The 17,554-nt window shown below is 40.1% G+C and overlaps 1 protein-coding gene across 2 annotated transcripts in view; it reads right to left on the bottom strand.

The window, feature by feature from the left end:
* The window catches only part of PTPRG (protein tyrosine phosphatase receptor type G), a 727,870-nt gene that overhangs the window by 335,320 nt on the left and 374,996 nt on the right, over positions 1–17,554 (bottom strand). For both annotated transcript variants that reach the window (XM_077451904.1, XM_077451902.1), the window contains exon 5: positions 4,327–4,422. In XM_077451904.1, the coding sequence (XP_077308030.1) occupies positions 4,327–4,422 (96 nt within the window). The remainder of the gene's footprint in view (positions 1–4,326; positions 4,423–17,554) is intronic.

Below are 17,554 nucleotides of genomic sequence, written 5' to 3'. Positions count from 1 at the left end.
CAAAGTCTCAAGTCTCCTATGACGCATATACAAAATCTAATGCAGAGATTATGTGGGGGTCAACACAGGATAAGGAGGAAGAAGTCAGTTCTTTCTAATAGCTTTTACTACTCCCATAAAAGCAATGATAGGGGCAGGTAAAATCATGTTAAACATGGGAAATGATACATCCTGCTGTGTATGGTAACTAGGCAAAAATATTTAAGCCCCGTATACTTGATCAGAAAATCATACGAAAAATATCGCTATCGTGCGATAATCGGATCCTTAGTACAGAGCTTTCGAGAGTCGATCAGGACAGTTCAAGCGATATTATTTGATCGGACATGCACGAAATTATTTTTTGTACGATGCCAGATTGTACGATTTTCATTTAATCAGTACAGCTGTTGTTCGAAAATGCAATTACGCATTACAACACAGTACATCACTTCCGAATTTTTATTCTGTCATACAAGAATTTTCGTGACTCATCAGATTCGATCGGAGATTTGCATGCAAAAAAAAAAAAAAAAAAAAAAGTATGATCTTTCGTCCAATAATCTCATTGTGTGTACCAGACTTAAATCTCCTAACAGCATCAACACCTCGCCACACATAGATCACAGTTCTGGGTTAAAGCGGTGTCTTCCATCTATGATGCCCCAGGAGTGGAGGAAACCGCTAAAGTAAGGTTCACAATGACGGATCAATTATGTATAAAAATTACCACCACTGCTATGTCACACTGGGCTTGATGCAAACTGAGCATAGAGCTATGCGGAGAATGAGCAGAGGGGATCTGCTGGTCTAAGCCCTTGTACATACGGTCGGAGATTCCGACGGAATGTGTCCGATTGGACCGTTTTGTCGGATATTCTGACTGTATGTGGTCTACATTGGACTGTTTCCGTCGGACCAAGTTTTCCAACTTGCTGGTAAAATTTTCCGACAAAATGCTCCGAATCGGACATACTCCGATCATGTGTAGAGAATTCCGATTGGACAAAGTGCCACGCATGCTCAGATCAAATTCCAACACCAAAGCTATTGGCTACTAGCGTGAACGTAGTCTCGTCGTAACAAAATAACGTAATCACGTTGGATTTTCTGACACCTTTGTCCGACCGTGTGTATGTAACAGTTTCGGACAAAATCCGAAGGATTTGGTTGTCAGAATCTCCGACCGTGTGTACAAGAGCTTACTGTATTCTGGGCTTACAACCAAAAAGGACACAGGGGTTGTACCTGGCAAATGGGTTATTAGGGCCGCTATAACACAGCAAAGGCTTGTTTGTATCGAACGTGTAAATCTTCCTTCTTGTGTTGTCAATATAATGAAGTTGTAATGACTTTAAAGATTAAAAAACAGAGTTTAGGTGTATACGTGCAAGTCTGGGCACAAAAAAACAATTACTATCCTCTCACTCATACCGGGCAAGCTAAGGCCCGCCAAACACGGTTCAAATTTCGGCTGGTTCAGTGGGAACCAGCTGAGATTCAAACCGTTGCTGGGCAGGCTTAATGTACCAAGTTGATCGATCAATCAACTTGGGTACAACCAGCCTGCTGGATTCTCTTGCAATTATCGGTAGTGGCTGCTATAGCCGCTAGGGATAACAACTGTCTTCTCCAGGCAGGGACAGCTTCCCACGCTCGCCTCCACCTGAAAACATACCGCCCAGCAGGAGGGATTCAAGCATCAACAGTCTGTGTTGATGGTGGAATTGGGCAAATTTCTTTCCTGAAATCCGTGGTAGCAGGAAAGAAATTTGCTCCGTATATGACCGGCCTGACAGTGTCTCTGTAAAGGACATCAGTAACTCCCTTATACTCACCTTACCTGCACTCCAGTGTAGCTCGTTTGTAGCTGGCATTAAAATTGGCAGTGACACAGGAGTGGTGATGTAATTCGCCTTGTCATGGTGACACGTCTGACTCTGTGAAGGAGTACAGGTAAGAGGATCATATCAAAGTCAGGGAAGGCCCCTTCCAAATATACAATAACCTTGGCCTGCATGGGCAAAGTTCCAGAAAGAGTGGATATAAGACGTTGCTGTTCGTTCCTTCAGACAGGAGGTGTTGGTTGACCTTGATGGCTTAACTTCGGAATCGCTCCAAAGGGGTAATGGCCTCTCAAAATGGGAAATCCAAATTAGAAGAATAGGAGTGCAAAACATTCATCTTAAGTGTCATTATTGATTTATTACAGATAGCAATATGACAATAGTAGACAAAATGTATCTAATGTGTTTCAGTGACCAACAATCCCCCTTCATCAGTGTATAAATAAAAACAACAATACTGTCTATCGGACTCTATCCAAAGATTTCGGGAGGAGTGCTCTACATCAGTAAAGTTACGTCAGAGGTTGCATTACATGCACGTTTGACATGAACATTTACTCCATTATTTTCAGACATTGTCACACTGCTAGCTGCAATAAATTATTTTTTAACCACCCGTGGCATGACAGGATGGTGACGTCATAAGGGCGTGGTCACCTGATGACATCACCCGGTGACCACGCCCCATGCCTATATAAGTCATTGAGCACCACGCACACGGCATTACAGTGGGAGAGAGCGTTGTTTCAATATCGGAAGAAGACCAGAGGGAAGAAGACAAAGGAGAAGACCAGGCCAACACTGGCAAAAGAGCAGAAGATAGCGGAGGAGCCCGGCAGAAGACACAGGAGACCGGGAGAAGAACTGGAGAGTGGGAGAAGAGGCCAAAAAGAGCGGAGAGGTCAGAATAGACCCCCCGGAGCTGCCTAATAAATTACTTTAAAAACCTGTCTAGTGTGTTTTTTTTATTGACACTTTTTTTCCCCCCAGGTCAATGGGTAGGGGTACGATGTACCCCATACTCGTTCACATAGGTTGGGGGTCTGGGATCTGGGGCCCCCTTAGTAAAGGTGGCTCCTGGATTCTGATAAGCCCCCCGCCCTCAGACCCCGGCAACCAACATCCAGGATTGTCGGGAAGCAGCAAGGTGCTTTGGGGCGGTGGGGGGCGCAGTGCAGTGCAGGGGGCGCAGTGCACCCCCCTGCCCCAAAGCACCCACCGCCCGTGTTGTGGGCATGTGGCCTGGTACGGTTCAGGAGGGATGGGGGGGTACTCGCTTGTCCCCACCTCCTTTGCTGACTTGCCAGGCTGTGTGCTTGGATAAGGGTCTGGTATGGATTTTGGGGGGACCCCCACAGTGGTTTTTCAGCATAGGGGTTTCCCCTTAAAATCCATATCAGACTGAAGGGACTTGGAGGGGGAACCCATGCCGTTTTTTTATTTAAAGTCGCATGCCAAAGTCGGATCAGCCAAGACGGCGATCCGACTTCAATGATATTCAATGGGCTGAAAAAGGATCAAAATCAGACCAAAGTAGTACAGGGAGCATTTTCAAAGTTGGACCAACTTGTGTCGGACCAGTTAAGACAGCTCCCATAGGGAAAAATTTATTTACACACGTCATACGACATGAGCTCGGAGCGTTTGACCAGTGTAAACCCAGCCTCAAAGTGATTTTTCACATTTACCACAAAACTGCCTATGCAAATAAGGACCATTTGTAGACAAAAACAAACTGTGCAGCTCCGACTAAAGTTGAATAATTCCCTTGCTATGGATTTTTTCATGATTTTCTACTAAAAATAAACTAATCATGGAGTGCAACTTTTGCCAAATGGTGGTCATGTCCCATTACTTATTTCTATGTTTCAACAACTTTACAAGCCTTTAATGGAGGCTATGATGCTCGGCATAACACGACGTTAAGCTATTCAGAGTTCAACAGGAAGGATTCACAAACACTTTGTAGTGGGTCAGGTCTACACTGAACTCCAGGCAGATATAAGAGACACAAACGAATGCAGCGCCGTTTTCATTAATACATCATTAAATGCATTTTTATTTTTTAATTAAATGCAGTGTACAAGTAGACAGTGATCTGAAACTTTTTTGCAAAACAGTCAAGCATGGACTACAAAGCTTCGGAAGAATAAAGATACAAGGATTTTTGCAAATGATCAAGCTCACAGTAAAAAACATTTTCAATGTATAGAAAAAGTGAGGCATTAAAACATTTAAAAATCTTCCATGAGCAAAGATAACCCCTTACAGGGCAACAATATGGTTATGGCTGATATTTTTTTGTTACCGTTAGAACTGCTTCCCTCCCCATACAAGTCAATAGGAATGCAAAAGCTGCTTGAAGTAGGTCAACTGCAATGATCTCAGAACTGATGTCAATGCAAATGATATGCACCTAAAATCAAACTGCATTTGCCCATGGACGCAAACCCCAAAGCCCATTGACATAAGATCTAAAGGTGTTATTTGGGTTACTTACCTGAAAGAAGACTGACATTGCTGCAATTAGTCTCTTATCCAAAATGGCTGCACCAAAGCTATCAAAGTCATCAGGATTGTAGGAGAAGATCTGCATCTGTTAATGAAAAGAAAGAATTTGAGTTAAGCACTGAAGCGATATTCTTAAAACAATTTCAAGTACAAAAAACTGTTATTTTTGTAACTCGGCAAACACTTGGAGCCCTTTCACACCGAGCCACGTTGGGCATTGGCGGTAGAGGGCCACTAGTTTTAGCAGGCCCTTTACCGTGGCGCTTTTTGGCAACTAGCTGGGAGCTTTTAGTCCCTGCTAGCAGCCATTGAAAAGGGTTAAATGCGCCCGAAAAGCACCACTCCGGCAGTGCTGCCCATTCGTTTCAATAGGCAGGGACGGTAGAGGAGCGGTGTATTTACGGATCGACTTCTGTACAACCAGCCTGTCCGGTTTATTCTTAACGATCAGTGCTGTCAGTTAAAGCCGGCAATAACGATTGGTGTATTCTGAAGGCTGGAAAGGTTCGCCGCCGTCAGAACACAATAGCATAGGTTTTTTTTTTTTCTCACTCAATCCACAGGTTGAGCAAAAAAAACAAAAACATGAATATATGGCCAGCTTAAAGCGGTGTTCCAGCCGCAATTTTTTTTTAAAAATCAACAGCTACAATCACTGTAGCTGCGGACTTTTAATAAGGACACTTACCTGTCCAGCGAGCCCGTGATCTCGGCCACCCGAGGCCGATCCGTCCATTGGATCGGGTGCCGGCGCCGCCATCTTAACGAAGGGAAACAGGCAGTGGAGTCTTGCGTCTTCACTGTCTGTTTCCTACTGCGCATGCGCAAGTCGAGCGGGGTTTTGTGAATAGTCCCGTTGTTTTCTGGAACACGCAGATGTCCCAGAAGACAACGGAGCAGCTTGCCGAAGATGAGGAAACACCATGGAATAGGAAAAGGCAGATTAGGAAGACTGCCTAGCAACAGGGGTTTCTGGTAAGTAAAAAAAAATTTTTTTTTTATATTTTTTTTGTGAATGTTAATGTCATTTATTTTTTTAGGGTGGCCCTCCACTTTAAGTGTCTTCCCAAAGAGTATTACTACAGGAAAGAACAGTTCTGGTACCAAATACTGATTGAAGGGTGCACTAGTTCTACCTCTACTTTTGCCAGTGTACATAGGATGTCTCCTGCCCTGCCTGACAAGGCGGTTCTATGTAAATCTCATAACTGAGTGGACAAAAATACCTTCTATTTTTCATTTCTGTATTTAGTGGTTTGCCTGGAGTTCAAACTTAAAACTGAAGTTCCCTTGCGGTAGGGACCAATGTGAAGAGGGCTCTGTACTCTTGACGTGTTACAGAAAATATAAGCACTATATAAATATAGGAAATACCAACAAAATAGATTAATGAAAACAATCCAAAAATCTCAAATTGCAAAAAATATTTAAACTGCTTAATGCATTCTGATTTATCAAAGTCAAAAAGCGTAGAGTACAAATCCAACAGTTCGATATACAAGTGTGCATAATTTGTCACACTTTAAGGACATAATTTATTAACAAAGATGAGGTGTCTGACAGCATAGGAGGCGCAGCCAACTATTTACTTTGCAGAAAAAAAGAGATTCATCATGGCCGCTTAGCGATTCCATTTTACTTAATGCAGTCTGGCGCTAGGAAGTCTTTTATTTACAACTTTATGAAGTAATTCATTTCAGTAACACCTTCCAGCATCAAGAATAACACTGTCAGAGAGGTGGATGTGACCACTTACATCAAAATGAAGCTCAAGGTCAGGCTGAGGTAGGGGTGCGTGTGCCGCTGATGGCACTTAGTCAATTCAGAACAAACGTTAATTACCTTTTAAAAAGCGAACAAACACCTGCAAATATATTTTGAAGGGCAAAGGGCTTCAGTTGCAATCATCTTGACAAAAACTTCAAGAAGAGCTATGAAATGCTAAAATGCACATAAAATAGCCACCACATTTTTTTTAGAGGGTGCGCAAAATACATTATATGGTGTTCTACTGCCTTCAACTGCCAGGTGTACATGCATGAATTTTATTTTTTCTCCAAGATTGTGCCAGTCTTCAGGATGCCATCATTCAGCATGTCCACCCCAAGAAATGAAAGGCACTGCTATCACCCTACTCTTCTCTGTACCAGAAAGAGCACTGCAATCAGTTGCCCTGTCCTAGTGGTGGGGTAAGCTAGGACAAAGTCTGCCAAGGTGTCAAGTTATTTGGATTTGCAATTATCCCTCCACTCAAAGAGGTAGGCATTGAGCAATTTTCAAAGCTATGCATATAAAAGCATGGGAACGGAATCGGGCTTTAAGAACCCATTTTGTGATGCAAAACCTTATTTTAGTTTTTATAGGAAATGCATAGTGCTATGGCAGATAAAAATTTAATATATTGCATATGATTGATTCATATTTAGGACTTGCAGTCAGTAGGAAGTAAATTACAAGGCAACATTGGCACCTGTCCGGAGACTCCAATATCAACCTCTGCTGTGAAAACACCTGTAGAGTGACGTACAGAGGAGGGACACACTACTGCTAGTATAAAGAGTCACTGGTACCTTGCCCATTGGTGGCAGAGTAATGGTGTCTCCCCTAGAGATTCCGCTTGGCTGCGCTCTACTGCAGTTCTTGCCTTTGTCCAACAAAAATCTGTAGTGTCAGCTTGTGCCCTTAGTCCATGGGTCTAGTGATTGCCTGCTATACCCAAGCATTGTCAGATGGGAGGTGGCCATGTGCTTCCCTATAGCAAAGGGAAGACACATACAGTGAGAGATAGGAAAGTGCTGCTCACCCCAAACATGCATATTCTCACAAGCCATACCGCTGGATCACTGCTCCTCCTTGATCATTGTGGCCATGGAGTGTCCTGGGACCTCTTGGGGAGAGAAAACCTTTTAAAGGATCTCCATGTAGGAAGCATTCTTCTCTTTGGATATACACTATTGGGTAACTATATCACATGTCTGCACTCTAAAGGTACTTATTTTTTCTATACTGTGCGTAAATAATTTTTGACATATGTACCTATGATATATTTCTCTCAGCAGACTGCTCCTCTGAAGAAGACCCTTGGTATATGGGTTGAAACGCATCAGGTTTATTTTTCACATTGTTGACATTGTTTGTATAATGTCTTCATGAAATCTTTGTCTGCAAGTGCATATCTGGTTTAGTTTTAATTTCCTACTGGAGCTCATTTTTTAATCATGTCATACCCTTTGGTACTAATAAAATATAGATTATTTTCCTATACATTATTGACCTAATTTTATTATTTGCTGCCTAAAAAACCCACCTCGGGGGAACTTTTCCCTTTTTTTTGTCATGTGCTTCCCTATACCCAGAAGCACTTGGTATTTTGGCTAAATGCGACAGAGCACTTGATAGTGTCTCTTTAAAGTGAACCCATGTTTCAGTGCATGCAGAGTAAACGGACTCACTCAAATGCTCACCCTCCTTGCATATAATCACATTCCCTTTGCCCCACACCATTCCATTTACCCACCAGGAGCGATAGGAAATACCCAGAGAGGAGGGCAGCAAAAAATGATCTACCCTTCCTCCTATGATGCATCTCTGGGTGCTGATCAGCCAATCACCAGGACCTTGTACTATCATGTGGGGGCAGCAAGGGAGTCTTAAGCCCCTGTAAGCTTGTGGCAGTTAAATTGGAGGAGGACACAAAAGATTACTTCACTTTCCTGGGCAAACAAGATAGTACACAGAGGGCGAGTAGTTGGGGAAAGCGGAGTAAGGGCATATTTAAATGGTTAGTTCACCTTTTCAGAAAAAACAACAAGGTATTTGTGGACATCGTTGGATAGAGATGAGGGGTTCAAATAAGTATTAGGGGGGTTAGGAGGCTACTACACACAGAAGGCTTTTTATCTGAATGCATTAAGAAAAAAAAATTCCTCCGTCTTTACAATCACTTTAAGCCTTATGGTTTTAAACGGAATAAATGCAACCTGTAAAATGTTTATTTGTAATGGTATGCAGACAACAAAAAAAATATATGATAAAGAAACCACTTTATATATAACTTGAAAACTTAAGTAAAATAAAATTGTTTAACCACTTGCCGACCGGCTCATGTACATTTACCTAGGCATTTGAAGATGGATATCTCGGTAACGGCAGCAGCTGCTGCCACAACCGAGGTATCGATCTTTTGAGCCGGCAATCCTGTGTACGATAATCGCGGTCTCTCCGGCGAATTCACTGTGAGAGATCACCGTTATCGGCGGCGGGAGAGGGGCCACACCCCACCCACCGCTCTCCCGCGCCCTCTGCCGATTCCCGGAGTCATCGGCAGCAGCGATCCAGTCATTTTTGTGGCGGTGTGTGGAGAAGAGTGAGGGGAAGATGGCCCCCACCCGTCTTCATACCATAACAGGGCGGAAGTGATGTCAAAACGTCAGCTCCGCCCATACGTCTTAAAGGGGCCATTTTTTTGCTGTCATTTTTTTAAATGACAATTTTTTTATTTTTTTTGCATTTAAGTCCAAATATGAGATCTGAGGACTTTTTGACCCCAGATCTCATATTTAAGAGGACCTGTCATGCTTTTTTCTATTACAAGGGATGTTTACATTCCTTGTAATAGGAATAAAAGTGACCCATTTTTTTTTAACAGTCTAAAAATTAATAAAATCAAGTAAAATAAATACGATTTTTTTTTTTTTTAAAGCGCCCTGTCCCGATCAGCTTGTGTGCAGAAGCAAACGCATACATGAGTAGCGCCTGCATATGAAACCAGTGGTCAAACCACATGTGAGGTATCACCGCAATCGTTAGAGCGAGAGTAATAATTCTAGCCCTAGACATCCTCTGTAATGCAAAACATGCAACTTGTAGAATTTTTTTTAAAATGTTGCCTATGGAGATTTTTAAGGGTAAAAGTTTGACGCCATTCCCCTAGTGGGCGCAATTTTGAAGCGTGACATGTTGGGCATCAATTTACTCAGCGTGACATTATCTTTGATAACATAAAAAAAAAATTGGGCTAACTTTACTGTTGTCTTATTTCTTTATTCAAACAATTCAATTTTTTTCAAAAAAGGTGTGCTTGTAAGACCGCTGCACAAATACGGTGCGACAAAAAGTATTGCAATGACCGCCATTTTATTCTATAGGGTGTTAGAAAAAAAATGTATAATGTTTGGGGGTTCCAAGTCCTTTTCTAGCAAAAAATGTGTTTTTAACTTGTAAACACCAAGTCTGAAAAAGAGGCCTGGTCCTTAAGTGGTTAAAATCATGATTTTACACTTTCCAAAAAACAAAGGGTTTAGGCACATTTGTAATCAACCCACATGCAGAATTTCAACTTCATGCAGACCCTCTGAAAAATGGACAGAGAGGGGAATATGAGAACATTATGGAGGTTGAGGCATGTTTTACACAGTATTATTACCCAGCTCGGTGTCTATTACGGTATGAAAATAGCCAGCTGACCGCTAAGGCTTACAATATAGGAGCTAAGAAATTGCTTTGTTCTGGGGCTAATAGCCATATGATTTAGCATGAAATGAAGTCTGGAAAATCATTTTGGATAAATGGAAGTATAAATTTAATAGAATTTCCAAGACAACACGAATTGCTACACTCCAACATAAACAGCACATTCTAAATCACACCAAACAAACAGCAATATGGAGCTGGGCGCGCTGCTATAATAAAGCGCCAGCCGATAATTTCACTCATTCCTAACTCTACTGTTCCCCATTTATTAGCCTTCTATTTAAAGATGGTAACTCATTGTTAGGCTGTTAGTAGCGTAATAAACACAAGACACTTGACTGTATATCATATGCATTCTGTTTCTGGCACCCTGATTAGCTGGTAGTGCTGTCAAGGATGAAAATTATAAAGCTAAAACATAACCTTTAATAAGATAAGCTAAACGGAATATAAGGGAATATGTAACAGTATATCAAGCAAATCAAGATGCCTATGGAGGGTCTCATCTATCAAGGTCAAAAAAGAACTAGTAGTAGTTGGTCACAGTTAACTGGACATGTTTTGTAATGTTGAAGACATTTCACTGCTTATCCAAGCAGCTTCTTCAGTTTTGAGCGTCAGTAACATACCCCGGAATCAATAACATCTGCCTTTACAGGTTTTGTGGTGATTAGATAAAAAGTGAATGAGGTACCCACATGGAAAGCAATGCTAGAGGATATTCCTGACACACTCTGGAGCTTAACAGTTTGGATAAGCCAAAAAAGGTCTTCAAACTTATGGAACAAATTCAGCTGAATGTCACTAAATACTACTAGCTAAGCAAATTAAGACGACTGTACTGCAGGCACCATAAGATGCTTGTTCCCAACTACAGAGTATTGGCCACCTTACCAAACGCTGTCTTTGGACATCATGTTGCCCTAGACACAACAAAACAGTGCTATTTCGTACAAGTTCCATCCCTTGTCAGTGGTGTCCAACCTGCGACCCATAGGCCACATACAGCCCAAGATGGCTATGAATGCAGCTCAACACAAAACGTTACTTAAAAATGTTGAAATTTTTGGGAATTTTTTTTGTAAAAATGAAATTACGCTTTGCGAACACGTGGCCAAAGAAAAATTTTACTGTTTCTTTACTGGACTTTTGTAAGTTTGATCTTCCCAATATTCCACTCTTCGCAATCACGCCATAGTCATGTCATCATTTTTTGGCAACACCTGTATATGTGAGCAACTATTTAAGGATAAAGAACACAACAGCAAAATTAGACCCAAAATATCTGATGAGCACATTGAGAATTGCTGCTACATCCATCCAAACAGATACTGAGGCGTTTGTTTCTCAAAAACAGTGTCAAGTATTGCACTAGTTTTATGTTACCCTCTTACTTTTGGGGGTTGGTTATGTTTTTGCCTTTTTTAGTTGTCATGCTGCTCTTTCTCTTTTTACAAATGTCTGGCTGCGCCAGTAATTGTTACTGTATTTTTATTTTATTTTTTTATGTTTTTGGTATCTTATAATACCCTGTTTTGTACAATTTTTATGCAAATTTAACAAAAATGGTTTTCAAAATAAAAATTGTAAAAGTACAAAAAAACTGCTACAGTTACATGTGCTAAGTGTGGAAACATCACTTAACAGAGAAAAAACATGTATTAAATAATAAAAGAATATGTATGTAGAAATAATATGCACATACACATAAATTATAGATGTTACACCAGATAGAACCTTTTCCAGGTATATTAGCCATCATAAAAAAAAAAAAGGCTCCAATTTTAAAGTAAAACACGGTCTAACATAGGACAAGGTAGATGAAAGCCAACAGAAACCCGGAAATTTCATTCCTTGCATCCCTTACAGCCTTGAATTAAACAGAGGAGATCTCTCTCCAAAAAAAACACAGGTGTGTACCAGATGTCATGCTCGTCTTTTCTCAAGATTACAGCTCACAAACTTTTGCCTTTGGAATATTAACAAAGCTCGGCATCGAGAAGACTGAAATACATTAAAAAACAAACAGGTTTAGCATAGCAGCTTATCTGACAAGTCATTGATTTCCTTTGCTGCAAGATTGCATTTATAAAGATGATTATATTTCGCATTAAGAATGTGTCTGCGCTGAACGCTCATCGCATATTCTACAGATAACGGCAATGTAACCAGTTTTCAAGGATGTTGGAACTTTTCTGGTTATATTGAAAGAGGCTCTTTGAAAAGTGTGTAGCTATGGTACATATAGGCATATAGCTTGATTTGCTGCCAGCTCTCCTACCTTCAATGCGCCAGCCACCACCTCTCCCTCTTTAAATGGGCCAGCCTCTGCCACTCCCTCTCAAATACTCCAGCCACCACCTCTCCCTCCTCAAACTGGCCAGCTACCTCCACTCCCTCTTCAAATAGGCCAGACACTGCCTCTACCTACTCAAATTCACCAGGCCACCACCTCTTCTCCCTCCTCAAATGCTCCCGCCACTGCCTCTTCCTCCACAAATGCACCAGCCAATGCCTCTCCCTTGCCCACTGTTCAAGCCACTGCCTCTCCCTCCACTAATATTCTAGCCACCACCTATCTTTGATTCAGCAGCCATTTCCATTCCCTCCACAAATCCAGTAGTAATCTTTTTTTTTTTCTTTTCCAAAATAGCCATCTTCTCACGTTCTAATCCAACAGGCTACCTAACAGTTGGCTGACATCTTCTAGATGCATCAGCCATGATGGGTTAAACATTACCATGGGGTGGGGATGTTTCTGCTAATGAAGTTGAGCTGTCCTGAAACAAGTGTGCTGCCCATCAATCAAAGAAATGAAGGTGCCATGTTGAATGCCGCCTTCAGTCGTGACAGATTAGCCTATAAAATAATTGGCTATTTTCGCATTGCAGTAGGATAACAGTAACAATATGCTATTAGATTTGAATAAGAATTAATACAAATCCCAATTCAGATATTCAACAGGACTACAGGAACCACTCCTTAAACTGAAGGAATATATAATTATAAACCATACTTGATTTTCTCTATTTTCTGAAAAACAATACCCACACATCCTTATGTAAATGCAAGATGAGGTCAGGAGTTAAAGTACCTTTAATGCTTTTCATTTCTAATCAGAGCTATAACTAAAGTCTTTAGCTCTTCAATGAGCCCTGTGTGGGAGCTACCATCCCCTGACACTCAAGATTAATTCACTTTTAATAAACAGAGCATATGAGTCCATAGCTGGAAATCAGTGGAAAATTATGATTTCACATGGGAAGGTGCCAGATGCGAATGGTAACACGACAGCTTGCAGTGGTGAGAAGAGAGCATCTTATAAATGAATTGATTTGTTTGGCTTTCTAGTCGAGGCAAGCATGGACTTTATGTCAACGCTGTGTTAAAATTGATTTTATGTATATGGCTTACGGAGAATCAGCATATCACCGGTCTCCAAACTACCAAATATGAAATGTTCTCTGTTTCTTTAGCAAAACCATAAATTCTATCTGACATAATCCACGAAAAAGCAATGCCAACATCTCAATTACTGCAAGAGACCCTAGTACAAGATTTTCAATTTTATTCATTGGTGTGTTCAGGGGTTTATGATGATTCGGTAAGCACATATAAGGGCTACCAGAACATCTATGGGATACGTCATAGAACAGCCTTCATTTCACAATCATAGGTGAAGATTGGACATAGACGCGACGTAGTGGTCGCCACACATACAATTCTTGCTTTTTCTAAACCATTTAGCCAAAGATGTAAAACCATATCAAAACAAGAACTCAAGCTTTCGTCTAGCTCCATTTCGGCCTTCCATAGTTTATAACACTAATACAATAAAATAAATTTACAGAAATATTTAAAGCTTGGTTAAAAGGATCTAACATGTTCTTTAATCAAATGACTGTCATACCAGTTGCTATCCCTATTCCCCATGGCTGAAAAACAATTCACATTTTTCTCTTCCTTGCCAGAACAACAATGCTCGGTTTAAAGGAGAACCTCAAAGATAGATCACAGAAAATGCTAGTATCCGCAAATGCACAAAAGTTTGTTTAATACATTTCATAAGCAACCATAGATATTCACAATAAATATTAACAGTTCTAGGTACAAAATAATACATGATGTATAAATGGCAGTGTTTTTGACCAAACACTGGCACCATGTGCCCACTACATTGCCCCATTTTACAAGCAGAGGTCATTGGGTTTGACAGAATAAAAAGTTTTTTTCAAGACCAAACGTGAAAAGTGGCTCTTGTAGTAAAGTATTCAGTGGTCTATACACAAATATATTGCACTATGTAAAGAAAGAAAAGACCGTAATTGGCCCCCTTGGAAGATGAAGCAAAAATTACTCCTTATGCTCTGGTATAAGAGTACATCACAACTGGGCAATCGGTTAGTAAAAGACCACCACCACCATCTAAATCAGGGTCTCTAAACTTTCTACTGAAAGGGCCAGTTTATTGTCCTTCAGACATCAGAAGGGCCAGACTGTGGCCAGTGGGAGTGGAAATTTTCCTGACATCAGTAGAAGTAAACATCGCCACATTTGGTACTAGTGGGAAGAATACTGCCCCATTGTTGGAATCGATGGGAGAAATGGTGTCCCATTGTTAATGTCAGTTGGTAGAATAGTGTCTCCTATCTGTGGGAGGAATAGTGCTCCAAGGGCCTAATAAAGGCAAGCAAAGGGCCACATCCTGCCCCCAGGACACAGTTTGGAGCCCACTGATCTAAATGGTTGACAGCCAGTCTCCTCAGTGGCACCTCAGTGCAGAGAACACCAAGCATTCTCCAATTCTAAATTCCAAAGTCCTATTCCAGAAATGTTGTGCCCTATTTAACATTTTCAGTTGGTACTTTGTCAATATATAATCCGCAGAATGATACATGACATTGCATGACCATAACCATCACATTTAAAATAAAAACAATATAAGCATCCAGAATTTTCTTCTGTATACTTTAAAGGGGAACTTTACCCATTACAACTTGTTAAAAAATAATGTTCTTTAGCAAGGAACATACATTCCACATTAATTATGCTACCAAATTTGGAGTGTGCTGTAAATTGTCTCCAGCATTGTTGCTGCTTCTTCTTGCTGGCAGCCATTTTGCTGCAGCCCCGAGCCCCTGAACAGCAGTAAACCATAAAGTGGAATGAAACCCATCAATGTATTAGTTTCTTAAACAGTTACATTCCTGGAATGCCTGGATTGCTAACTGTCACATTTGCTTGTGTCCTCAACCAAACTGCCGAACCATTAAATGGCTGGTGTCAACTGATCATAAGTGCAAAAACCATGGCATTTGCCGATCAAACAGAAGCAGCTTCCTTGGCTGTAATGGATAGGAATGTTTAATTTTGCTTTAGGGCTTGTTCAGTTTATCATGTGCATTTCAGTCAGTTTTTATGCACATTGATATCAATTTTCATGTGCGTCAGCTATGTGCCCTATTCACACCAATGTCGATGTCAGGTCAGCTTTTCTTCTTTTCCTGTGCAGAAAAATGCAAACATGATGCAGATTCCTGTGCAGGAAAAAAAAATCTGCACGTTGTTGTGTGAACAGGGCACATAGGGAACAATTGTTTTTCTTTATGCCCTTGCAGAACGTGTGCAGAAAAATTAACTTCTCTGCACCATGGGGTGAGTGAGGCCTTAAGGCTGTCAACAGAATGGCCACTACAAATTCAGGAGTGCCTAAAAATGGAGAGCAACTGAGCATGTGCAGAACAGGGTGACACAATGTATTGCTGGATTTTAAACTTTTTTTTTTTCTTTTTTTTTTACTGTTTTACATAGCTATACCTCAAAAGAGACATGCCTGAACTCACCTAGCAGGACTTTATTTTGTGACTAATTCTGTGACTAAAATTCCAGAAACATTAAGAATGAAGTTGTTATAATTATATTCACCCAGTAACAATTTGCAGATTTTAGAAAAGACTTCCCAAATCATCATCCTTCGTCTTGAACTACCCTCAATGCCTCTCCTGGGAGTCCGTACAAAGCTTCAATTTGCAGCCAGCCTGATGCATAGAATATAGCATCAAAAAGTACTTTTATTTACAACACCGGGTGTCCATACCACGGAAGGAGAAGGACCCGATCGCCTCCGCTGCTACCGACGGCTACGTTAAGCAGTGGAGGGCGTGAGAGAGAGGCGGGTGGCCACTCTCCCATTACCAATAATGGTGATCTCGCTGTGAATCCGCCGCAGAGACCACCATTATCGTAAACAGAACCACCCACTGAAAAGATGAATACCTCGGTTGTGGCAGCAGCTGCTGCCATTACCGAGATATCCATTTTTAAAGTTCCGACATATTATATATATATATATATATATATATATATATATATATATATATATATATATATATATATATATATATATACACACACATATATATATATATATATATATATATATACATATACACACACATATATATATATTAGGGCTGCAACTAACGATTATTTTCATAATCGATTAGTTGGCCGATTATTGTTTTGATTAATCGGTTAAAAACCTTAAAAAAAAAAGGGGAAAAAAAAAAGGTAATTTTGCTGCGATTTGTATTTTTACATTTTTTTTGTCCAATTTGTTGTTGGGCAGATTCAAAAACACAAATTGCCGCAAAAACGTATTACATGCTTTTCTGCAGCTTCTCCATTGAAGTATATTGAACCCAAAAAACTAAATAGCACTGTTTTGTGTTAAAAAAAAAAAAAAAAAAAAAAAAAAGTACTTGTCTTTTCCAAATACAGCTGCTTTTCCAAGCAGCTGAAAAAAATCATGGATATGAACGTGTCCCATAGGAAACCATGTAAATGAACTGTAGTGTGTTTCTGCAAATAGCACCAAAAACACAGAGGTGTGACCCAGGCTTGAGATGTTTAGTGACATAATAGGGTTAAAAAAAAAAAAATTTGTACAAAAAGAGCAAATAATTACTACTCTAAGGGGTTAATTTTTTAATATGAGACAGTGAAAGTAATATTTACAGTAGCGATTTGCTCTTTTTGTACTATAAAGGGCTAATTTTAGTTTTTTTTAACCCCCATTATGTTAGTGGCCGATTAATCGATTATGAAAATAATAATCGATTAATTTCATAATCGATTAGTTGTCGATTAGTTGTTTCAGCCCTAATATATATATATATATATATATATATATATATATATATATACATACACATATATACATACAGTGGGAGGTCATTAAGTGATTAAGCTGAATATACTCCAATACAATCTTATTTTCTTTACATGGAGCAACCTAGAGAAAATTCTTTTTTGAGACCCCTTCAATGAAAATATACAAGTTCCTATTCCAGCAGTTATCCTGACCAGATCCCTGTATATCACCACAACTCCAACATCCAAAGTGATGTCAACATGCTCAGCCTCAATAAATCCTTTATTAATAAAATGGCCAAACGCCCAACATATAGGCTGTATCTGGACATATGGGCCTGTAGCTAAGGAAATCGGTTCCAAGGTTTAGAAAACTATGATAACTATTCCTTTATTTTATTATATTTTTTGCCACCTCTTGGGTAAAGTTAGAGAACTTATAAGAAAAATAATTATATAATATTTTTCAATGTGGCTACCAGAATTTACCTGGTTATCAACACTGCCCTCCCCTTTACAGCAGCCATCCAATTGCAAGAGGAAAGGGCAGCATTAGGAGTCATTTAGATGACTATGTATATCTTAAGAACGGT

The sequence above is a fragment of the Lithobates pipiens genome, unplaced genomic scaffold (genome assembly GCF_037356315.1).
Source record: "Lithobates pipiens isolate NorthernLeopardFrog02 unplaced genomic scaffold, aLitPip1_a1.2 Scaffold_23, whole genome shotgun sequence".
Classification (NCBI taxonomy): Eukaryota; Metazoa; Chordata; class Amphibia; order Anura; family Ranidae; genus Lithobates; species Lithobates pipiens.
This window is presented reverse-complemented; position numbering and strand designations above follow the sequence as displayed.